This window comes from Patiria miniata, unplaced genomic scaffold (assembly GCF_015706575.1).
Source record: "Patiria miniata isolate m_02_andy unplaced genomic scaffold, ASM1570657v1 HiC_scaffold_29, whole genome shotgun sequence".
Taxonomy (NCBI): Eukaryota; Metazoa; Echinodermata; class Asteroidea; order Valvatida; family Asterinidae; genus Patiria; species Patiria miniata.
In genome coordinates this window covers 19,388,534-19,411,069 of record NW_024037068.1, presented here as the reverse complement: position 1 = coordinate 19,411,069, position 22,536 = coordinate 19,388,534, and the positions used below count along the sequence as shown (strand labels likewise).

The following is a 22,536-nucleotide window of genomic DNA, read 5'->3' as shown; positions in this document are numbered from 1 at the left end:
AGGGTTGTTTTGCGAAGGAAATAATATAGTTTAGTTAGAAATGTTGGACTTTTTAATTGTGTTTGCAAAGTTACCAAGTACGTTTGATACATTTTGATTTATTTTCCATGAAAGACACAAAAATTGGCTGTTATATAAGACTGCCCTCAATTTACAATGTCATAAGTATGATTTTGTCCTTTAATCGCAGCCTTAAATTGTTTGCCTTTGAACAATCAAATATCACAAAAGGGACTATTCTTGCGTCTCTGCTATTTCTTAGTCTAACCTTAAACGTGTACCTCAAAACTATGAGTTGATATTTCAATAGGTTATGAAATTAATCAACAGTTTTGGGGATTTCCTCATCAATTTCATGGCCGGTGTTCGGTTGTTGAGACGTGTAACTGTATTTAGCCAGATGTTTTTCTCCGGGGTCGATTGCCACGAAGAACCCCTGCTCTGCCAGGGCCAACCCAGTGTAGATGTGGTCTGTCTTGATCTCCCTGACAGACGTGCTAGAGCCGCCCGGTCCCAAGATCAAGATGCCACCAAGCACGGCAATGATGAGGGCGCCCTCAGGCGTCGAGACCAGTGCCAGCTGGTTGCTCCGGGCAGGTGAATCCCGGAAGACAATCTCGCCGGAACTCTCCGGAGAAGAGCGGATCAGCTGGAACGGCTCGGAATGCGTGGCTACCAGGATGTCTCCCGTTGCACGGTCCACACAGACGTTGCTCATGCCGGGTGCCAGGGAGCCATCTGGGAGTTGTATGCGGTGGCGGGTGGCACCAGTCTGAGCACCGTAGACGAACAGGGTCTGCGTTTGGCTGTCACCGACGATCACGTTCCCAGTTGTTGACACGGTAAGATTAGCCGGCTTCTCATTGTCACTTACGCACGGCCATCTGAAAAGAGAATCATTGTGTGCCACTGCTAGTAAAATGTGCATATTCCAATTCGTGCAAATTCGAAATCCGTTGCCTTTTGGTTCGGATTTGTTGCTCTTATAGTTATGTATTATGGTATGATTCATAGTAGGTCTTATCTTGTGTTTTAAAGAAAATATTCAACATGTAATATGCTTTTCCTGAAATTTAAAAAAATGCATGGATTTTGGGGGTCAGTATTTTTTTAGCAAACATTGTTACACTTTGGTCGTAGCTGCTGGGGAAAAACAATCATGTTCTTTAAGTCTGGTTTCCTGACCCCACTTAGGATGAAACATAGCAATTTTTGGACATTGTAAAGTTAGGAAACCAGTCTAGCTGGCTTGTACCAGTTCATTGGTGTGTAATCGATTGCCAACAGATATTTAATTAGTCGGCAGCTCACTCAATATGGACACTGGGGAAAGTTTTTGAAGAAAAGCCATTTTTTTCCAACACTGAGCGGCTGACCAGCGTTGGAAATTGATACAAAAATACCACTTTTCCTTGAAAATGACAGCACAACAGGTGCCACAATTTACAGGATGCGTTAGACTTTCATTCACTAAATATCCAGTAAGGTATTTCGTAATAATTTAGTAGTTTTGAGTTTTGATATTTGCAAATGTTGTAAATTCCTTTAACATGAAATGAACCTTGAATATTCAATTGAACGTTTGAAAAGTTCAACATTGGATGTTTGCCTGTTTATGATTCATGACCATAGTCGTAGCCAGCGGGGGAAGGCGGGGGATAGGGGGGTATTTACCCCCCCCCCCAATATTTTGTAAAGACTGCCTTTTTCCATTCAAATGACCTTTTGTCCACAGGCTTAACCCCCCCCCATTAATTTTTAAATAGTGCCCCTTTTTACGAAGTGCCCTTTTTCTTCTGAACAAGTGCTTTTTTCAAAAAGAAGTGGTGCCCTTTTTTTTAGGCATCTGCCGTTTTTGGTGCCTTTTTCAGAATTCCGCACATGTATCGACCTGAAAAGCACCATATAATATTGGCCCTTTGTGTGCCCTTTGTGTGCATAATTGTCGGTTTTGAACAGCGCCCCCATCGACAGATGTTCAGAACCCCCACCCCCGGTTTTTTTTTTTAATTTTACGGAGGCCAAGTGTCCGGAGAAAAACACATGTCTACATTTCACAACGGATGTGCAAGTGCCCTTTTCAAAAAAAATGTCTTTCCCAATAAAAATGACCGTGCTACGCCCCTGATGACGGGGTAGGAAGTTGGGGGAAATATGAATAAGGAAAATTTTTTAAAATACATTTTCTTACAAGTTTGAGTATAAATGGATAGATTTTTTGGGGAAAAAAGTGTGATTTGAAAGTCTTTGCCTCGGACATAAGTACTTATTACTGTAATATATCTACGGTAACACAGTGAATCTTATCCCCCCACCAAAAAGAAAGGTTTTCGCCTCACCTTAACTCCTCCTCTCCCTCTGTGCTGCAGGTAATAACACACTTGGAATTGGGAACCAGCAACAAGAGTTTCCCCTCCGAGTTGACTGCTATTTGCAGAGTCCTGCGTTGACAGATGCTGATGGCGCCTTCAGGCATGGAAGAGCCGTCGGTTTTCAGCCGGTGAATGCAGCCATTCTTCCCGTCTGCCACGTACACGATGTTCCTGTAGAATTTCACAAAAGGGCAATTCCGTAAATTCCAGCTCTTTTTATGCGTCCGATCACATGATTTTAGAAGGTCGTAAAGGTGGTAGTGCAATTGTTTGGTCTATAATTGTTTTCTCTACTTTACATGTCACATATTAGTAATGTATAGCATTCACACTACCAACATAAGCTCATTAAACTGCCTGATATTTAAGTCCAAATGTACGAAAGGCAAACATATTGAAATGATATAAGTCTTACAGTAAGAATTTTTATACTTTCTAATAAATTATAGACGGTTTCATAACAGTTTAATATTGGATGACTAAACTGCAAGGCCCGGTACGGTGCATGGTATCTACACGACGCGCAAGTGCCGAATCACAACCAGACATTTGGGGAAGTCGTTTATCCTTGTGTAGCTGATCCGTGTTCAATCTAACACGGCTTTCTTTGCAGTGTTCTAAAACAAGTTCGGGAAAAATACAAAAAGATTTTCCACTAACTTTGTTTTTAACAGTGCCCACAAAATGTATTGTCGAGTGATTTCTAATAACGTCCAGGTTCATTAACAACTGGTTTTCTATAGATCCTGAATCTAGCAATTGACATGATTTTGACCCCGTCAAAAGGTCCTCCAGAACACAATTTTTTTTGCGAGTGCAGATATACTGTCGTGGTTCCCAATGTGGTTATTCCATTCAAGTGATCAGTAATGGCAAAGCCTCAAAGAAAAGTCATCATGCGTTTATCAAAAATTATAAAAATGTTTCATTACTCCCCGCCCCGACCCGAAGGCAAACCCCAAACACACCTGCTCCTGTCGACGGCCAGTCCTGATGGGGCTTTATAACCCCCTGGGGGGTCTACAAACGGCAGGCTGTCCTGGACGACGACCACAAGCGACATCCCAGGCATCAAACTGTGGCCACATATCTTAATTTGCATGATGTGAGGCTCTGTACATCGAGGCGTGAACGCTACAGTGTAGCTGAATGAGGAAAGCAAAAAATACGGCTGGTAATTCCTAGTACCATACAGTACACAACTCACGAAAGAGACACAAGGTGCTACCGCAAAACATCCTGCCATGCGGACCTTCAAATTTTTGATAAACACCTCGTTTTGTGTTTCGAACACAAAATCGTTTCCAGCGAAGCCATGCGTTTATTAAAAAAAGACGTTAGAATGATTGACCAAGAAAAAAAACCCTCCAAAACTTGCGGTTTCCCTGGCATGACAACTACTAGCGATTACAAGTTCGGGACACAAATTTGCAAATATGTATTATCTCATGCCAAAAATGGAATACAGTCACGATAACGTTAACGGTTGTACTAGAAGAGGCAGAGAAAAAGTATAAAGAAGGTAAACTAAAGGTTCAGTCTGTATTTAACGCAAAAGTCATTTCAATGAGATCCATTGCTGGCAGTTGAAGTAAATTTATACTTCTTTATATTATTATCTTTCTAAATATCCCTTACACTGTAAAACCTGATATTTTAACGCTTTCTTGTCAAAGTTTAAATCACTTTAACATGTTTAAGGGACGGGTGTTCATTTCCCTGAAATGCCCAGGTGAATATTTTAGCCAGATTCAAAACAGTATTATAGACATTCAACATTGTAAACACCTCGTGTATGGTTCTGTTGCTAAAAAAAAACCCTACCATATTTTACGTGTAAAACACGAGATACATGTTAAAGACCATGGGTCAAGTTTAATAATTGTTTACAAAATAAACGAATTCTTAATCTTTTTTCCCATTATGTCAAATTTCAACTCAAAGAAACCTCAAAGTTGCATCTTTTTAAGGCTTCGTTTGTGATAAATGCAATTACTAATTACGCTGAATCTTGCTAACAAAATAATGGGCATTTTAATATAAAAAACATCCTTCCCCTTAAACCTATTAAATTTTGATTGTTTGTTTAACTGTTACAAAAAAGTATTGATAAATGAAACACCGGGTTTGACAGTGTACATCTAGCTTCTAACCTGCCGTCCTGGTTATCAGTGACGTCTGCCCTTTGCGGTCTCTCTTGGAAGCTTGACGTTGTTAGGGTTGCCGTGACGTCATAGCCCCCGGTGGTCAACCGTTTCTTCTGATAATCCTGGGTCAGGAGGGTCATTGAGTACGGCATGTCCAGGACTGCCGTCAGCTGCGGGGACTTGCCCATCGCGGGTGAGGAGACGAGTGTTGAGTCGGGGTGTAGAGGGTTGATGTTGATGAGGCAGGGACTTCTAGGGATTGGTGTACCGTCCACGGTGATGGTCATGAATAGCTTCCCAGCAGCTGGCGGGGTGTAGACAATTCGGAAGGTTCCTGGATATTCTGTCTGTTGTATCGATGCTTGGGATTCACGATCGGCGGACTGGTCCATCACATCATCCGTATAAGGGCTTGCTCCTGATTGAGTGTGATCGCAGTCAGGCATGACGTACCGTGCACACAGGCTGCCGAGTTGAGGTCGGAGGGACTCGGGGCCGAATAGTTTGACGATTACGGTGTGCTCGACTCCGGCGAAAGCGTCGGTCCAGGTAACGTCACTGGACAGGACTTGTTTGTCAGAGCTCATGGGGCTGGGGTTTTGAGCCGCTGGCGAAGACTGATTTTCAATAACGTCGACTTTGAACGGGCTGCCTTCAATTGGCACACCAGATGCGCTGATGTTCAGCTGGTGCAAGCCAACCACAAGGGGTTGGAACTCCAACTCGAAGAAGTCACCGCATTGCTCGCCGCCCTTGCACTCTACGCTACTGCCGTCCGGTGACTGCGAGTAGGCATGTAACGCCCCTTTGAGACGATCTAAGGATGGTTGAGATGGATCTTCAGGGCGAATACGGACTATGTGTGTAGATTTGACAGCCAAGGTTGGCCCTGTGCCCCCAGGAAAATCCACCTGGAAGTTTGGGGTTAGCGCTGGGACCGTGATAGATGTGTTGATCTGTCCTAGGCTTGGAATAAGTCTCTCAATTTCAGACAAGACCCTGTTGTGGTCTTCAGTGAAGGAAAGGAAGGCCTCATTTGCTGGATGAAAAGGTATTGCCTTGTGGACATCGAGATCGATGAGCTCGTGCAGCCTTGAGATGATCTGCGCTCTGGTCTTGAGCAGATCGACGTGGTTGCCGATGTCACAGGCTCTCTCAGCGAACTGGCAGGCCGAGTCGAACTGGGAAGCTAGCGACTCGGCAATGTTGGTTGGATGCTTGAGTTGATCTGCTCGGTCTACACACAATTTCCTCAAATCGGCGATGATGGCCTCTCGCCTGGTCTTTAACTGGCTCTGCAGGCGATCGAAAACTGCCTCAACGGTAGACGTCATCTCCTCACACTGGGTACTTGTTTGATTATTCTCGGTGCTAATGCTCCCGGAGATTAATTCAACCAAGACCTTTTTACTTTCAGCCCGCTGAGCGAGGCTGTGCAACTCCTCCCTCGTTTCTGAGGATTTCTGTTCCAAGTCAACGACCCGATGGCCCTGGTGACATGTCGTCACACAAATTATACACATGGCTCGTTGACAGCACTTTTCGTTGCAATAGACAGAGAGCAGTTCGTTCTTGTGTCGGTCGCACTGAAGCTTTTCCCGAGGCAGTGGGATCTCAGGATGCTCCTGTAGCTGCTCCAGCGAAGCGACGGTATGGCTGTTGAATTTACGCATCGTGCGGTGGGCCAGGTTGCAGTTCTGACAGAGGAAGGTGAGACAGGTGTGATCCGAGCAGAAACTTACAGCGGGGCCTCCGTCTGCGACACACGATCCACAGCGGAGGCCGTGAGGCCTGGTCACATCTACAGTAAGCAGGTGCTCCAAGGGCTTCAACCGTCCCACTATGAAATTCTCTGGTAGATTTTGAACGCCGCCCTCCGGAACAGAAAATCCTTGCCGGCAGAGCGGGCATTTTAACTCCAGCCCTCCCCGCACCAGCCCAGCCAGACAGCCCACACAGAACCCGTGCAGGCACGGCAGAAATTTTGGTGCTCTGTCGGTGTTGTCATACCTCTCGTAGCAGAGAGGACAAGTCAGTAAATCTGCAACTTCGCCTCTTACCCCAGTGAGAGAGAGGTGTGCCATCGATTCAGCCATACCGGCCCAGCAAGAAGAAATGTTTGCTGCTAAAGCTAAAAAAAGTGTGATTAGTACACTAAGAAAACCTTGCATGCAGCACAAGCAGTGTACTCGATGAAGTTCACTGCTACATTGCTTCGTAGCGCCACGATTGGTCCGGTCAATTTACATCACAGTAGCCTGACATGCCCTACCTCGATGCACTTCAACAATGAAAAAAAAATCATATTTTTACCTATGAATGAGCGAAACATGGGGTTTTTCCTTTCCTTCCCACCTGAAGGCTCACAATGGGAACACGTTTTCAGACTTTTTTTCAGACTACATTGCATGCTCGATCGAGCTGAGGCAGGGATCCATTTTTGATCAGTTATTTCGGAATGGGCAATACTAGCAGTACAAGGATTTAACCTTGTACTAGAAGTGTACGGCTTGTTGAATGAGATTTTTGTTTAAACTTTTAATTGTTGCATAAGAGGTCCTACTTGTTGCCAGATTCATAACTTTCCCCACAAATTGTGATTTTAACTAAACGTGGACGGCAAGTGAATAACCCTTAAAGCTTAACGATTCTGGCAATATTAAAGTTCCCAAAGCGGCCCCATATAGACCTCATGAAGCTTGAAGCTATTAGGCTATTGCGGTAAAATTGATTTCATTTTCATAGTGAACTGTTCATATTATTAAAGCTGAAGCCCTAACCTTGCTCCACATGTTGATGTACAGAACATTGATTGCAATCATAAACAGTGAGACACGCTGACGTCAGATAAAGATTTACAAAATAACAACATGTAGCAACATGTAGCAAATCTCTTTTATGAGTTTGTGAGGTTCTAAAAGGAAGCAGGGGAAACTCTACGTTTCGGACAGTACCATCTGGCCGTCGTCAGGAAACTCAGGGATATCAGCGTTGAAGAGTTGTGTTACGCTGCAGTGTGAAACGTATAGCAATACATTTCGGCAGAACAAGAATGTTGAAAGTGTAGACCGATTGTGTGGTAAAGGTCAATGCAAGTATCGGTATTCCAAATACAAAGGGCGAGGTCGGAGTTCATTCGGGTTGGCTGATGAATCTGAATGCTATATTCATAGCCCAATTGCACAACCATGACTTGTGGTCTCGTGAGAAGCAGTCTGCGCATGGGCAGTGGTATATTTGTCCTCTGACGTCAGGGTAAATGGCCTAACGAAATCTGTTTCACATGCAATCCGCCATTAGGTTGAGCACATTCCTTTGGTTAAAATATTGCCACATGTTTATTGACAGTTTTTTTGGAGATGTTTACGCGAAAACTGAGACACCAAAACAGAGGATTTACGGCAAAAGTAAATTTAGACGAATGAGCCGTATCGCCACCGGACCCACGGGTTGAGTTTTCGTCGTCCTACTCTAATACACGAGATCCAGTGCAGGCGTATAGGAGAGGATGGCCGGTGCATCACAAAACAACAATGTTCTGAGCCATTTTCAAAGTAAGTGGTGGGTTTGAAACTTCTAATTTTTTTTTTAACGTGGACAGCATCCTGTTCGCGTATTAAATACGAACAACTAGAAAGCACTCAGAGAGCGCACACCTCCGCCAACCGACGAATACATTTTACGATCAAATAAAAACATATCGCACAACTCCATGTAGTTTGTTTAACTTTTAGGGAAAATATTATGCATTCTACATGTAGCGTGCAATATTATTATGATCATAATAGATAAGTGCAAAATGAATTTAGTCTTAAAAAGTCACCGTTTACGTGACATTTTTGACAACCACAGCAGCACATCATCCGTTGGTACTTTGAACGCACACCTTACATCAGCTGGTTACGAGCGCAATTCCGTATTCATCACTATGTCAAATTATGGATTCGTTATTATGACTGATTCGCCACGGGGGGGGGGGGGGGGGGGGGCTCCGAATCTCAAAATCCAGACAAGAATTAAGAATGTTCGCATTAATACTTGAAAAGAGCAACCTTTAAATAACACCAAAAATGACAAAATCTTAAAATCGCCAAAATGGTCGATTCACCGGTTTGTCAGCTCTGCGACGAAATAAATCCGTGTTCCCAAAAATCATCAAACGTTGCCATCGGAACGTTCCTTGTTGGAACACTTGGTGTTCCTAAAAGAACACGCGCTGTTTCCAGTGGGAACAGCGCGTGTTCCCAAAAAGAACAGTCAGTGTTCCCAACGGAACGTTCCGACTTATTAGACGCTCCCTAACACAATTGTCACACAGAGCGACCTGGTGAACGTTTTTCATATGATGGGTGAAAAAAGCCTTTAAACAAAATTCTGCATCCAGACGCAGATCCGGTTCACTTCCAAAATCTAATCGAAAAACACCCCTAACAAAAAATCATGAATATCCGTCCAGAACTTTTTGAGTTATCCTTTTCACAGACAAACGAGCTAACCAACCAACCAACACACACACACAAAGCAACGCCGCGCCGGTGAAAACATTATCTCCTTGGCGGAGGTACAAAAGTCTGAGGACATTCAGTATACTGCAAATTGTATGATGCACTGAACTGTAGACTGATTTTACGACTTGGGATTTCCTCGTTGTAAAAACTGAATTTGTTAGGTATGTGTTCTCTACATTAACGAAGAGAAACATCATATAGGGATCAAAGATCATGAAAACAAAGAACATTATAATCTATTTGTTAGGACATCCAAGTGCACGCCAAATACCGTTTATCTGGTCTTTACAACAACTTAGAATGCAACCGTGTACAAATAAAATCCAAAATGTAGCAAAATATAATTAATACAACCAACCACTATAATTATATTGTCAAAACTGTGAAAAGTTCAAACTCCGAGCACTTGCATCATGTTTTACACAAAATGAAAAGTGGAGTTGGTTCCTTCTTTCGTTAAATGCTTCCCTCCCAGCTTATGTCAATTTTGAATGGAACTGCTAAGCACAGAAAAGTGCTGATTACAGAATGTGACTTGGCTTTCTTCAAACAGGGCTTTGTTAAATGGCTCTGCTAACCGTTAGCGAAAAAAAAATGCCAGCTTACTGTAACAGAAACGTCCGTACTTACGGTAAGCGCATTTCTTTTACGGGTTACGGGGTTATCGTAACATGTTTTCTTCTGCTGGCGCGGAATGTTGTGGTTAGCAGAGACGCAAAATTGGGCCCAGGCAATACACTGCTGGTAAGTGCCTTCCGGCCGATTGTTTTGGGCAATAATTCCCGCTAAGCAGCTCAATTGAAAGTACATTTAGAGCTTAGCAGCTCAATTGAAAGTACATTAATGTGCATTATATTTCGAACGAAATAATACAATTACTCAAAATCTAATGAATGGTGTATAATACTTCTTGCAGTTTCATCTCAGTTGATAATATACACTATGCCCCATTTTGGGGGTCTCGTAACTGGATTCCTTTGCTAACATAAGAACTGCCCGCGGGCACACTTGTTTGAGTGGTGCACCTTCAATGACTGTTTTCTTCCACCTCATACAATTTCATGCGGAACACGTTTACAGAGTATTTTGTACCGGACTTATCTTCACTTTGAGCAAGGATTTTCTCGCAATTATACCCGGAAACACACCTACCGTACATTTCTGTGGATAATTGCAAATGCTCCTATGTGTCTTCATCAATTGGTATATGTTATTGCAGAAAACGTAGAGCTATAGAGATACTGGTTGTCTTCAGGACATATACATCGTGTGATAATTCGCAATACAGGGGTGAGTAAAAACAAACAAGGAAGCCCAAATGTCACGACGATTTTTTGTAGTGAAATTTTGCATATGAAAACCCAATTAATACGCTTCCTTTTAGCATAAGAATCATTCTAATCACTTATGTTCTTTTCAAGTTACGGAATTTTAAACACAAACACCGCTTTGAAGATCTGTCAACAGATCACAACAAAAGGTAAGTGTTCTTTCAGCAAAACGAAAACAATTCACATAGGGAAGCTTTTGTGTCCTAGATTTAATAATAATAATAATTTGGGAGGCTAATCATCCTTACTCGCAGCTGGTATGCCGAATTGCGATGGACGCGGCTACAACGTGGTCAGGCCGCTGGCACGTAAAGGCGACTATGGCTGCCGGCCACATCGACCCATATATGACCACGGAGCATAGCCTGAGATCGAAAGTGTTTGATTTGTTCGGAGGAAGGAAAACCGGAGGGCCCGGAGAAAAACCCTCGTGGCACAGGAGAGAACCAACGCACAACTCTACTCACATGTGATCCGCGGCCAGGATTCGAACCGTGGTCACCTTGGTGAGAGGCGAGTGCTTTACGCACAAACCACCCACAACGTGTTACATGCAGAGCTAAAATAATTGTCGTGACATTTGGGTGTACTGTTTTATTTTGACTCACCCTGTAGAGCTGTGGTAGTATTAGGAATGATTGATAAGATGATGAAAAATCTGTGTGTGTTTATAGAAGAAACCCGGTGCAGTGTTTATGGGATGAACTTACATGTAAAACTATGTAGGAAATTTAACCAAGAAGGCATCAAACAATCCTCTCTTTTTTTTACAAAATAATTATTAATATTAAACTGTATACTATGGCATAAAAATACCCCCTTTCAAGAACATGGACAATGAACTGGGACTTTCCAATAACGCTGGCCAATGATGCATGAATTATATTTTGTTGTCATGTAGGCACGAACACGTACATAGCGATATCGATTATTTAGAAGCTCCTTGTTGTACTATTGTGTTCAGTTGTTGGCAAAAAGCTAGTGAGTGAGTCATACATGTAGGGTTAAAAGCAACTCGTGTGACCTTGTTCTTTTTCCTTTTTCAAAGGTACGTGCTTTGTGAAGAAGTTCAAAAGTTTGTTAACCCGGTTTGCTCTGTTTGTCTCTATGTGTGTATTTTTTCCCTGTTCGTCCATTTTTTTTTAATATCCTGTGGTTGAAAAGTTTGAAAAGTCTTTTCTTTTTACCGTAGAAGTTACCCATCAATGCCTTGTTAATCGCGCCTGTTTCAGAGTCGACAATTAAATACAAATATTCTTTGTATAATATATGAATTTTGAACAAATACACTGTGGACTGTATAATGTACTGTACTGCACACGAAAATTACGACTGAGAAACAATGAAAAATTTCATCGGTGTAGACATTAAACTTGTAAAGTGTGTGTTACCTACAAGACGGAACGATGAAAAACGTGATGCGTGGAACAAAGATCGTGATAAGAATGAACGTTTTCATTCCTTTTAAATGAGGACATTCAAGAGACATTTTAAAGGGAAGATGCAACATATGCAAACATCAAAACACGTAATCATCACATCATCACGAAATGCTTTAATATACAGTTACGGAATGACAGTCTAAAGATTCCTGTAAAACCCCAAGGGCGGATCCGGGGGGGGGGGAAGGGGACCATGCCCCCAACAAATTCATTTGTTTTAGATGACTTCGCAAAAAAAGGCAGGCACTGAGTACACCACCATCTTTTCCTAAAATAAAATGGTTAAAGTGGTCAGAAATTGCCTCAGATCGCACCACAGAGCATCTAGAATCCAAAATATTTTCGGGACCCTGAAGCAGGCCCCGAACACCACGCCGTAATTTTTTGGGGCACATTTTTGGCCACAATTTTTTTTTTGCCCCCCCCCCCAAAAAAATGTGTTCTGGATCCGCCCTTGTAAAATCATGACTCCTGGTGTACTGACATTTTTAAGTAAAGTGGAAAGGTTTGTATAAATTTCCAAAGCTGGTTGGCAGACCAGCGTTAGTGAAATTTTTTTTACTGCTCCTAATTTGTTATATTTTGGTATTCCGCATTTTCTTTGCAATTGATTACACACCTGTGAAGGGGTACAAGGTAGCTAGACTGTTCCCTGTCCTAACAATTCCCTGACGTCTATAAATTGCTCCGTTTCATCTTAAAGGTATAGTCCATCATTTGTAATTTGTGCATTGTGTTCGTTTGAGTCAACAAAAGTGCTCACAATCTAAAGAAGGGAGCTGAACAACTAACCTGATGAAGTTTCAGCTCAAAAAATGCTTTACATTCCGAGAAAACAATATTAAAGGATCTCGATTTCAAATCAAAAGTACCTGAGTCATTGTTTTGAATTGGGCATGAAATTCAGCGTCCGAGACACGTTCTCACTGAGCTGATTGCAGCTATACGCGATGTCGCGCACTAAACCGACGAATTATAGCAACTGCACGCGCGTGTGCGTCGTGTCAACGCTTCCATGCGCTTCGCCGAATAAACAACCCGATTTACTAACGGACATTTCCAACGATGGAAAGGCCTTCTTTCATTGATTTCTTCAAAAATGACAGCTTGCCAGAAAGAATAATTTCACAGAGAGTTTAGTCTTATCACTATCTTTAAACCAAGTGTGCTTTGCAACAATAATTACGTCAGGTTCTTTTGGATAGCTACAAATGACGGACTGTAGCTTTAAGTGGGGTCAGGGAGCCAGACTACACGAACATGATTGGTTGACTTGGTTTTTCCAACATCTACGAACCCAAAACGTGAAACAAGTCAATGTGACAGTATTTCGTACAACATACTGTTCTTCCAAATCCATTTATTTCTGAAAATTAAAAGCAAATGTTGTACATTCCCTTTAATTGAAAAACGTTTTTATAGAAACATAATCCAATAGAAACGAAAGTAAAATCTCGGTGTATTTCATTGTGGGAATTTAATGTTCAAAAATCGTCTCGTCCCTATTTCAAGTCGAAGGGAGTGAGTTCATTTCCTTTCTTTGGAAAGGAATTGGACATTCAGGGTCTGACGTTAAAGACTGGGTTTCCCATTCTCGAGACAGTTAGAATATAATAGAATATAATTGAAATTACTTTATTAATCCATCAAGTAAATTTCATTTGTGCACCGGTACAATAAAAAAAGAATCAGAATTGCAACGAAACTTGGCGGTCTATTAAGGACTTACATTGATGCGCGCGATGGCTTCAGTGAGATGGCCCTCGGTTTAAATGATCGCGGGTGTGGCGATTTTGTCCCAGGTTTTTGCAGTCTCATCCTATCATAACCCGGAATAATATGTCTGGTTAGAATGACATGTAATGATGACTCTCATCATTCCAAGCCGAGCAATGCGAAGTTTCCAAACAGTGGCGCAAATCTGTGCCGGCGAGTGGTCGAGTGGAGCGGATGGGGGATGACCAAAATCCTAAAAGTGCCCGGCCGTTGAAATTCGAAAAAAGGGCGGGAGATATATACCCCCACCCCCCGGGATTTACACCCCTGTTTCCAAACGACGGTGATAGACCGAGTCTACCTCATCCTGACACTCACCGATCACCCTTGCGGCCTGCTGCACCAACTTATTGATTTGATCCTTCTCTGCCTGAGCAGCATTCCTTCCCCAGAAGACTAGACAGTAATTCCAAACAGAAAAAAAGATTGATTTGTATAATGTTGTGAGCACCGGTTAGGCTGTGTCGCCACATGAGCGGCGCCACCAACAGTTATATTGAATGACAATTAATCAGTTCCCTTTTCTTAAAAAAACACTGTAAAAATAAACCGACTGTAACACGTCAGTTTATATACAGCAAATGGAAGGTGCAATTAAAACCGTCTTTGTTCTTAAAACAGTGTAAACATACAGTGTAGTGTGAACACAACAAAAAAACACCCATTTTCAATTCAATTACTATTCAATTAATTGAATGGTTATAACAAACATTATGTGTCTGTAAACCAAGATGGGAGGACCTTGCGCCTATACGTGCGTCTGTTGCTTTGGAAACAGAGCTCGTTCTAACCATCACGTTGTACAAATAAAAAGTAGGGTAAACACTATTTTTGCTAATGTCATTTGGCCAAGATTAGTATGATGTGACCTCATTGTTGGTAATCCGGTAAAAAAATGACAAAATTTAGGAAAATGCAAACCATTTGCCTGACTACTTTCAGTGCAGCAGGATCTAAATACCGCTACTTTCCCTTATAATTGCAGACCTGGAACCAGTCAAGGGCACGATGAAGTTCGTGGACCCGAACACCGGAAAGGTCATAAAGCTCCAGATCGAAGAACCCATTTCCAAACGGCGATCATGGGGTTTGGGATTTAGAAAGCCAAGGAGAAAGACCCAGCCTGTAGCAGGAGACTACACCAAGCAGCTAGAGCCGCACCAGATTAGACGTGTGCGGTCCGAGGAGTTTTCACCAACAGAAGCTTTACCTCAAGCCGGTTGCAACCCACGTCCAGAGATACCACCGGCTGGCTCCGAAGATGACTACGTATACGAGGATATACCTGGCGGGCTACCGCCGCCAACCGACGACGCCAGCCAAGACGGCTACACGCCGGCAGTAAGCTCGGACGAAGACAGCTTCGATGAAGAATGCGAGGAGATATACAACGCGCTGAAGCTCAAGGCCAGCTACGGGTACGCTAACGTTAAGACCAACGCAGAGCCGCTGTACAGTACAGTCTCCAAGGGGGCGCCCTCGCCTCCGTGATAAATCTAGCAGCGATTGGTGCAGAGAACCGCCAGCAAGTTAGTGTATATACTATTCGCCCTGTTTTCAGGGACTCTTTTAGTGGGGCAGTATAAAATCGACGCCACTATTTCTAGGTACAAAAATATGGCAATTAAACAACAATAGTCCTTATAGAGATTATATCGATCTTGATTGGCTATAACCTGTGAAGACTTATTTTCCTATAATTTGTAATATAAAAACACTGGATTATCTGACATAGGGCAATTTGACCCCCGAAAAAACGTCGCAGGAACTTTTTTGTTTATAGCACTTCTCTCTTCACATCATAAATGATTTTTACACTGCGTACTTGTTGTAAAGATTAACACATGAAAAACACGGACTCTTTTGATTTATTGGATCTGATCACAAATCTCTCCTAGTCTATAATATCATAGTCCGTAGAATATAGGGAACTGGTTTGTTCAAAATCTCCTGTTGGCCTGTTCCTGTGTTAATTGTAAATATTTAACACGAGTGGGGTGGTATGGTCATAATTACAAAAGAAACTGGAATGGTTTTGTCCATGTCACTCGAGTCGGTTTTTAGAGACACGTTAAGACGTAATAAATTAGAACTCACTCGAAGAACAAAGTTCCTGTACCCCAACCCCAATTGATATAAACTAACATTGAATAAAAATTTGCCTGTATAGTTTTTTACTTAGACAATTCCTGTAAATGACCTTGAGTCACACTTCCCTAGGCATGAGCCCTCGCCCGTTCTCCCTCTTGTATAGTTATATTCAAGCGTTTAGCAGCAGTCAATCCCATTTTTGCATAGGGGATTCCAGCGAGCAATTATTGACCCGAATCAAACTGACGTCATTTATTTACATAATGTGCTTTGCTATGAAAGCCATGTATATTTGACTGCGGTATAACGGAACATTTGAAAGCAAGATTATGCTTATTATAGCAAAGAGTGTGTTTAAAGTGTATAGGGTCGCTGAGGGAGCCCTCTGTCTCAAAGCGTGCACGGCATGTAGCCGCGCACTATAGTTGTTTTGCAAAGGAGTGTAGATTTCGTATCCAGATTTCTTCATAATTTTGGACATGTGTTTTGTACTATAGTATTATAACATTTTGTAGAAAGCGTAATCTTCCTGAACGTACCTCAATGGTCATGGCAGTTGTTATTTGTCCGCCATAATAATTCAGGAAATTGAGAAGAACATCATGGAAGGTATTTCTATGGTCTATTAAGTCAGCCGGGTACCCCTCAAAAATAGTCTGGCGCCCTTTTGCGTTTCATATTGTCGCCGGATTCGGCTCTACAGTTAAACATCTCTGCTATGAGATAAAATAAAGTATTAAAGAGGTAATGCCTCTGTCCTTCAAATTATATTTTTATCTGCAAATTCAGTTTATGTTATATTTTAATATAAACGCTACTTTGTTCCTGTTTTGTGTGAACAGAATTCTCTAAAAGATTTTTAAACTGGGCTGCTTTTGCCAAAAAAAAAACACTCTGCAAAAGATTTGGAAGTATAATCGATCTTCTACAAGGGGAGCCTTCCCTACGCGACTTGAATTGTTCTCTAGCAGTAGGAAATATATGCACTTATTTTCCATAACTGAACGCGATGTGAGATTTGATTTCTGTTCGCAGTCTCATTCAAACCTGAATAACTAAGGGTCACGTCAATGTATTGCTAGAAAAAAAATGCAATGAACGTTTTAATGTAAAAACAAAACTTGAGCAGTTTATCTTTAAATCTTGGTCCATGTACAATGCAAGGTGCAGGTTGTAAAAAAAGTGTATCTTTTCTTACGAACAGTTTATTGAAAAACAACCAATACTGTAAATACTCGTAGCGTAGAATAACAAAAACAATATAGTTCATTTAAATTTCTTTTTTAAATAAGATAATGTTTTGCCTAACAGTGAATAATAGACGATAGCTCTAAATTTAAATTTAACCCTAGCCAACAAGAAAATATTATGATAAACGTGATACTTAATGTCAGCATCTGCTTTGTCGAGGTAGAAGAATGAACGAGTCTCACAGACCGGTAACGCGACGAAATCGCCCCTCGAGGAGACGATAAAACCCCGCTACGTTCGTTCAGTGTACATGTACACTGACTGAACAATCACTGCGTGTTTTGGGGTCAGAGGCCCAGCACGACAAGTTACGGCTTCGCGTACGAGGTTTTTTTTCTGGCTTTGCCGGGGGTTTGATGATCTCTCCGATAGACGATTTTTACCGGCCTTTGAGACGTGTTCCTTCAACTATAAACTCGAGCAGTATGCTGATAGCTGTTATAAATATGATTTGTATTTTATTATAAGTACAATGCAGATAGTTAGTTACGTATAATTTTGCTTGATTGCTAGGGTGTACCTAAAATATCGTTGTATGTTATTCATATTTTAAGAAAAAGGCAATAAATATAGTTATCACTGTAGGCCTGCAGAGAAGTAGAAGCAGGAGAAATAACAATAGCAAGGCAAGTTTGTATGATAAATTAAAATATTAATAATTTTAAGAACAACGTTGTCAAACAGTAATGATTTATCAAAATAATGACACGTATTAGAAGGTAGCTTTCTTGATTAAAGTAAACACTTATTGGCAAATCAACGAATTGTCTCCATTCTTCGGCAATTAAGAATCAAAGGCGTAGATTGTTAATGAAGTCCTGCAGACTGAACGGAAAAACCCTCACGCGAGACAGCGTCGTCCAATATTCGCTTCATGCATAATTGAGCGTGAACTAATGGAGCGTGGAGTCCCTTAAATAGGCAGTTGATCTTGTGGGATGGACAGTGTGTTCAGCGACTAGACTCCGTGGATTGCTTAGTCCACACTGACTGAGCAATCGCTGTTATTGGGGCCTGTAGACTAGCACGAGATTTTACGGCTTCGCGATAGAGGATTTTGCCTGCTTAGCCTGGCCCGGGGTTTTACGGTCTCTCCGAGGGACGATCTTTTAGTCGTGCTGCCGGCCTGCTACATTGTTCCTTCTATTACTACTACGACTGAGCAGATGATTGTGGTAAATACAAAGTACAAATCAATCAATGAATGACAAGCAAGGCTGATGGACGACACGTGAACGTATAATCGGAACATGCAGTAGATTTTTTTAGTCAGATTTGCTGTTTCACCGAAAAAAAAATACTATTCAGGTTTGGAGTTCATATATCCAAGTTCCATTTCAAATTCTACTTTGTGCATAATATTCAATAGATAGGTAAATCTTGAACAGCACAAGATGAAATCGTTCAAACCCAAAAGTGTGTTTTAAAAAAAATTGATGGGATTTATGGTCGACAATGTGAGCAACGGGACAGTGATATAACCGCCTATTAATACGAGCAATAACCATTTCGCCAGCGTGCACGTCTGGTACTTATCAAATTTGACTTCTGCGAAAGGACATCATCAGCTGCCAATTTCAGCAGCCGTCTCTCAGCCAGACGGGACAACATCCACGGGTTGCGAGATGGGACCACGAGTACCTGCTTCACTGCTGCTCCTGGGCGCCGTGCTGTGGGCTGCTTGCCTTGGTAAGTTCAAACCCTTGCCAGAGACAACTTCTTCAGTTTTGGGATGATTTGTTCATTGTTCTTATCCAAGGCTAAAATTCGTCGAGTAATACTAAATGCATAACATTGTCAGAAACGGTGATCGGATAGACGTTGAGTAGGAAAGAAAATTAATTGATACATTCATTTGGAATTGTTGGGAAATATTTCAATTGTTTTTTAACGGCAATACCATTATTATTACCGTTACATTCTTCATGAGTTGCTGAGTTTGTAATTTTGGGACGTCTTGAGGATTTCCTGTTTGGACATTAGTTTTATGAACTTCGTCATCAATCATCTTAAAAATGAAACTGTTTTGAACTTTAGGTTTCCTGAAATAAAGTTTTTGTTAATATTCAATGCATGTATTAAAAGTAGTATTCAAATCAAATCCATCGTTCTAAAGGCTTTAGTTTACTTTGATGGATAAAGAACTAAGATAATCAAACACCGAGGGCAAGTTCAAATAAAAATAGGTATAAATGCGTATTTGCGTAGACGAAATTGGAGTGGATGAACAGAAATGCATTTTTCCGGTCTGATTTAAGAAGCCCCAAATGCCGGCTATTGGGGAGTATACTCTTCCTAAAGCGACTAAAGACAAAGTGTTTTCCGCGCCAGAAATTGCAAGATAAGAATAAGTTTTTTTTTTTTAAACTAAGATTTCTGGCCCGTAACTGCTGTTGTCATCCAGCTAACAGCTTTGAAGGAAAAATGTACCCACCGTAATACATGTAGGCCTAGTAAGTAGTATATAATTATAGACATTGGATCAGAATCCGTCAAGAAGTCAGTGCTTTCATCATTGCGTGAAAGCTGCTCCCTTAGGTTTGAAACAAATCTCTAAGATGGTGGTCAATCATAGGGTTCTTGCTTTTGCACAGCTTAAGAAAACTGCAATGATTGGACCACTTGAATGATGCGACATGAAGCTTAAACAATTGTATATTATGTCCATGTTTGTTTATGCCTACCGTGTTGACGTGTCAGACACGGCTCACGGTACTCGTTAATTCCAGTGAGATTATGTGATTACTAATACATGTGCTGATGATAACATCAGGATTACGAGTAATTCGTTTACCGTCTTGAAAATCACAAGAGACAGGGCTGAATCGGCCAGGATGTGCTCCTATATCCGTGACATCATGCTACAATTGTAGGTCAGAATATTGAAATACGATATAGCCATACTCAATCAACCGATACGTGTGTCTTCCCCATTTATTTTGCTTTCCCCAGAGGGCCCGCCTACTTTGTACATGACCATTATTCCAAGAAAATAGTGTAGCGCTTATGTAGCGCTTTCCATCGTATCAACAATCTCGAAACACTTTACAATTGTTCCCCCGTTCATCAGGCCATGAGCAACGGCCGATCGGGGGGGGGGGGGGGGAATGCCGGCCATGCCCCCCCCCCCCAAAAAAAGATTATTATTATTTTTTTTAGTAACATCGCAAAAAAAGGCAGCCATTGCGTACACCACCCGCAAAACTTAACAAAAGCTATTCATTTGCACCCTTTACCCTTGCTTTTCAAATTAAATTTGGTGTGTGCAATTTTTTCCACCCACTTTTTTCGGAAACAGAAATATTTTTGTTCCCCCCCCCCAAAAAAGTGTTCTTGATCCGGCCATGGCCACTAGACCACGCAGCAGCCGATATCAGCGCACATTTGGCCCTCTACCCTCACAGGTACCCATATATACTCCTGGGTGAAGAGAGGCAATTGTAGTTAAGTGTCTTGCCCAAGGGCACAAACACCATGTTCCTGGCAGGGTTCGAACCCACGCACCATCATACACGAGTCAAACACCGTAACCACTGGGCCACTGAGACCTACAAAAGTCTCACCTTGCTCAACAATTTTGGATGACGTCAATGAGTGCGCTGGCCGACCAATTGTATAGACCACAATACAGATTTAAGTGAATAGCTATCCTGAGTCGATTGAATAGAATATTGTGTGCCGGCTCGCCTTGTCATTATCTTATCAACTGTGAATTTTCTGTGCATTTTGAATTCATGTTGGTTATTCCACATCACATTCAAACTTTTGACTTTTCTCACAGGTGTGGTTTTCGTCATCACTGTATTTTGATGAAATTATTGAAGCTTTACAAGTGGATTGTTTTGCATAGCTATTCCAGAAAGTGTCACATCCAATAACTTAAATGTATTGCGACAAGTGCTTGATGTTTTCTTAAATTTATTAATTGTAGAAATTCCCACTATTACATTTTATCTATTGTACAATCTTTGCATTTTGTGCATGAGTGATGAAAGATGAACATTTGATAATATTAATATTAATCTTTTATGATTTCTTTCCTTAATATAACTTTTGTTAATATTATTATTTCAATTTGTCCGTTTTTTTCAATTTGTCCGTGTGTGCCATGGGTTTTGCAGATAAAAATATTACTTCAAAAGTTTAGAATTATGTAACTAGTAGAAAATGTAACTAGTAGAAAATGTTATTTTAACATTGCAGAATGGAGCATTAAGGATGGAGGTGAAAGATTGGAATCCTGTTGTGCCATATAAAGTAAAAAAAGGAGGGAAACAGAGATGGGGATTGGTCATATTACTTATTGAGATAAGTGTTGCCGGACAAAAAATATGAATTTTCATTGCTATTTTGAGCAAAAATGGCAATACTTAAAGGCATATGGGATCGTTTGCTTTTCCTGCATTTTGTTCGTTTCTGATAATAACTACTAAAAATCCATAGAATGATGCTTAAACCGTTGTAGTTTCAGCAATATATTCCTCTTTTTGGGAAAACACTGTTAAATCATGCACACTCCTCTTGGTCAGGAAACATAATTACGTCTGTTTAACTGATCGTTGGAAGTAGCCACATTTCTAGATTTCTTCTAAATGACAACAAGCAAGACGGAATAATTGTATGGGGTGTTTGACATCATTACGAGCTTGAGTCCAAGTTGGAATTTTGATAAGCTTTTCGATGATAGTTTTTATTTTTCGTTAGACGTTAAGTTAGACCTACAGGATACGATCAAAAATATAATCTTGGGCTGTCACGAAATGAACAGAAGTATAAAAATTGTCTTCAGATGATGTGTTCATCCATACCCCTGATTACAATTAACGTAAAATTACAAAGGTTCAGATAAAAATAGACATTGATAACAGAAATGAAGAAAACAATTTGGATGAAATAAAAAAAAAATACCAGAGGAAAATTTTTAAGAATATAAACCACTAACAAAAACCACCACAAACACGCAAATATATGACCATCCGGAGAACTGCATTAGCAGGACTTACAAACAATTGGAATTCCCATCTAGATAAAAAAGTGCTGATAATGAGTGCTGATTAAAAGGGCTGATAAAAAGGTCTGCTAATGATCATATATTATGACCTTAAAACGGCACAAGGAGAAATCCATTTTAACACTTCCATCTTCTCAGCGATAAATTTAGCTTCGGTTGGTCGTTTGCTTCGTGAAACATTATTTTATTAAAAATAATTCATTAAAGCATTAGTCTGCCTCCATGGTAACAACTTAAGTTGATCTTTCTGACTCGCATAACATCAATGTTGGTAAGAAGTGTAACTGTCTGAAATTCAACAGACAGCCAAATCCGGCAAACGTAATTTGTGTGTATTAATGACGTGTGTATATGCTCGAGCGAAACTTAATTCAGTGGCTTCGCTAGGTACCACTTCGTGTTTTCTTCAAGTGTTGACGCAGGAAAAGGCTAGCCTATAATTTCATCTATTTCCAATCACCGACGCATCACAATGAGACACGAACGGAAATCAGCTATTAGCGACGGGACCCAGGCTGGTTCGCATCGAAGTAATTACTTTTTTACTGCACCAAGTATTGTCACTGTTGATAATGCGCATGCGTCAGTTGTTAACTGAGTGGTTCAC

The 22,536-nt window shown here is 41.1% G+C and overlaps 1 protein-coding gene across 1 annotated transcript; it reads right to left on the bottom strand.

Annotated features, from left to right (window-relative positions):
- Nucleotides 1-319: 319 nt before the first annotated feature.
- On the bottom strand, nucleotides 320-6,615 carry LOC119735243 (E3 ubiquitin-protein ligase TRIM71-like). The gene is made up of 4 exons (XM_038208948.1): nucleotides 4,526-6,615; nucleotides 3,341-3,517; nucleotides 2,340-2,543; nucleotides 320-884 (listed from the first exon to the last, which is right to left on the bottom strand). The coding sequence occupies exons 1-4, from the start codon at nucleotides 6,613-6,615 to the stop codon at nucleotides 320-322; spliced, it is 3,036 nt and encodes a 1,011-aa protein (XP_038064876.1).
- Nucleotides 6,616-22,536: the final 15,921 nt, after the last annotated feature.

Excerpts from the sequence above, each read along its gene's own strand:
- LOC119735243 (XM_038208948.1), bottom strand. The coding sequence starts at position 6,615 with ATGGCTGAATCGATGGCACACCTCTCTCTCACTGGGGTAAGAGGCGAA. Across the intron at positions 3,518-4,525 it reads ACTGATAACCAGGACGGCAG|CTACACTGTAGCGTTCACGC; the intron begins GTTAGAAGCTAG and ends TTCCTCATTCAG. Across the intron at positions 885-2,339 it reads GAGGGAGAGGAGGAGTTAAG|ATGGCCGTGCGTAAGTGACA; the intron begins GTGAGGCGAAAA and ends TTCTCTTTTCAG.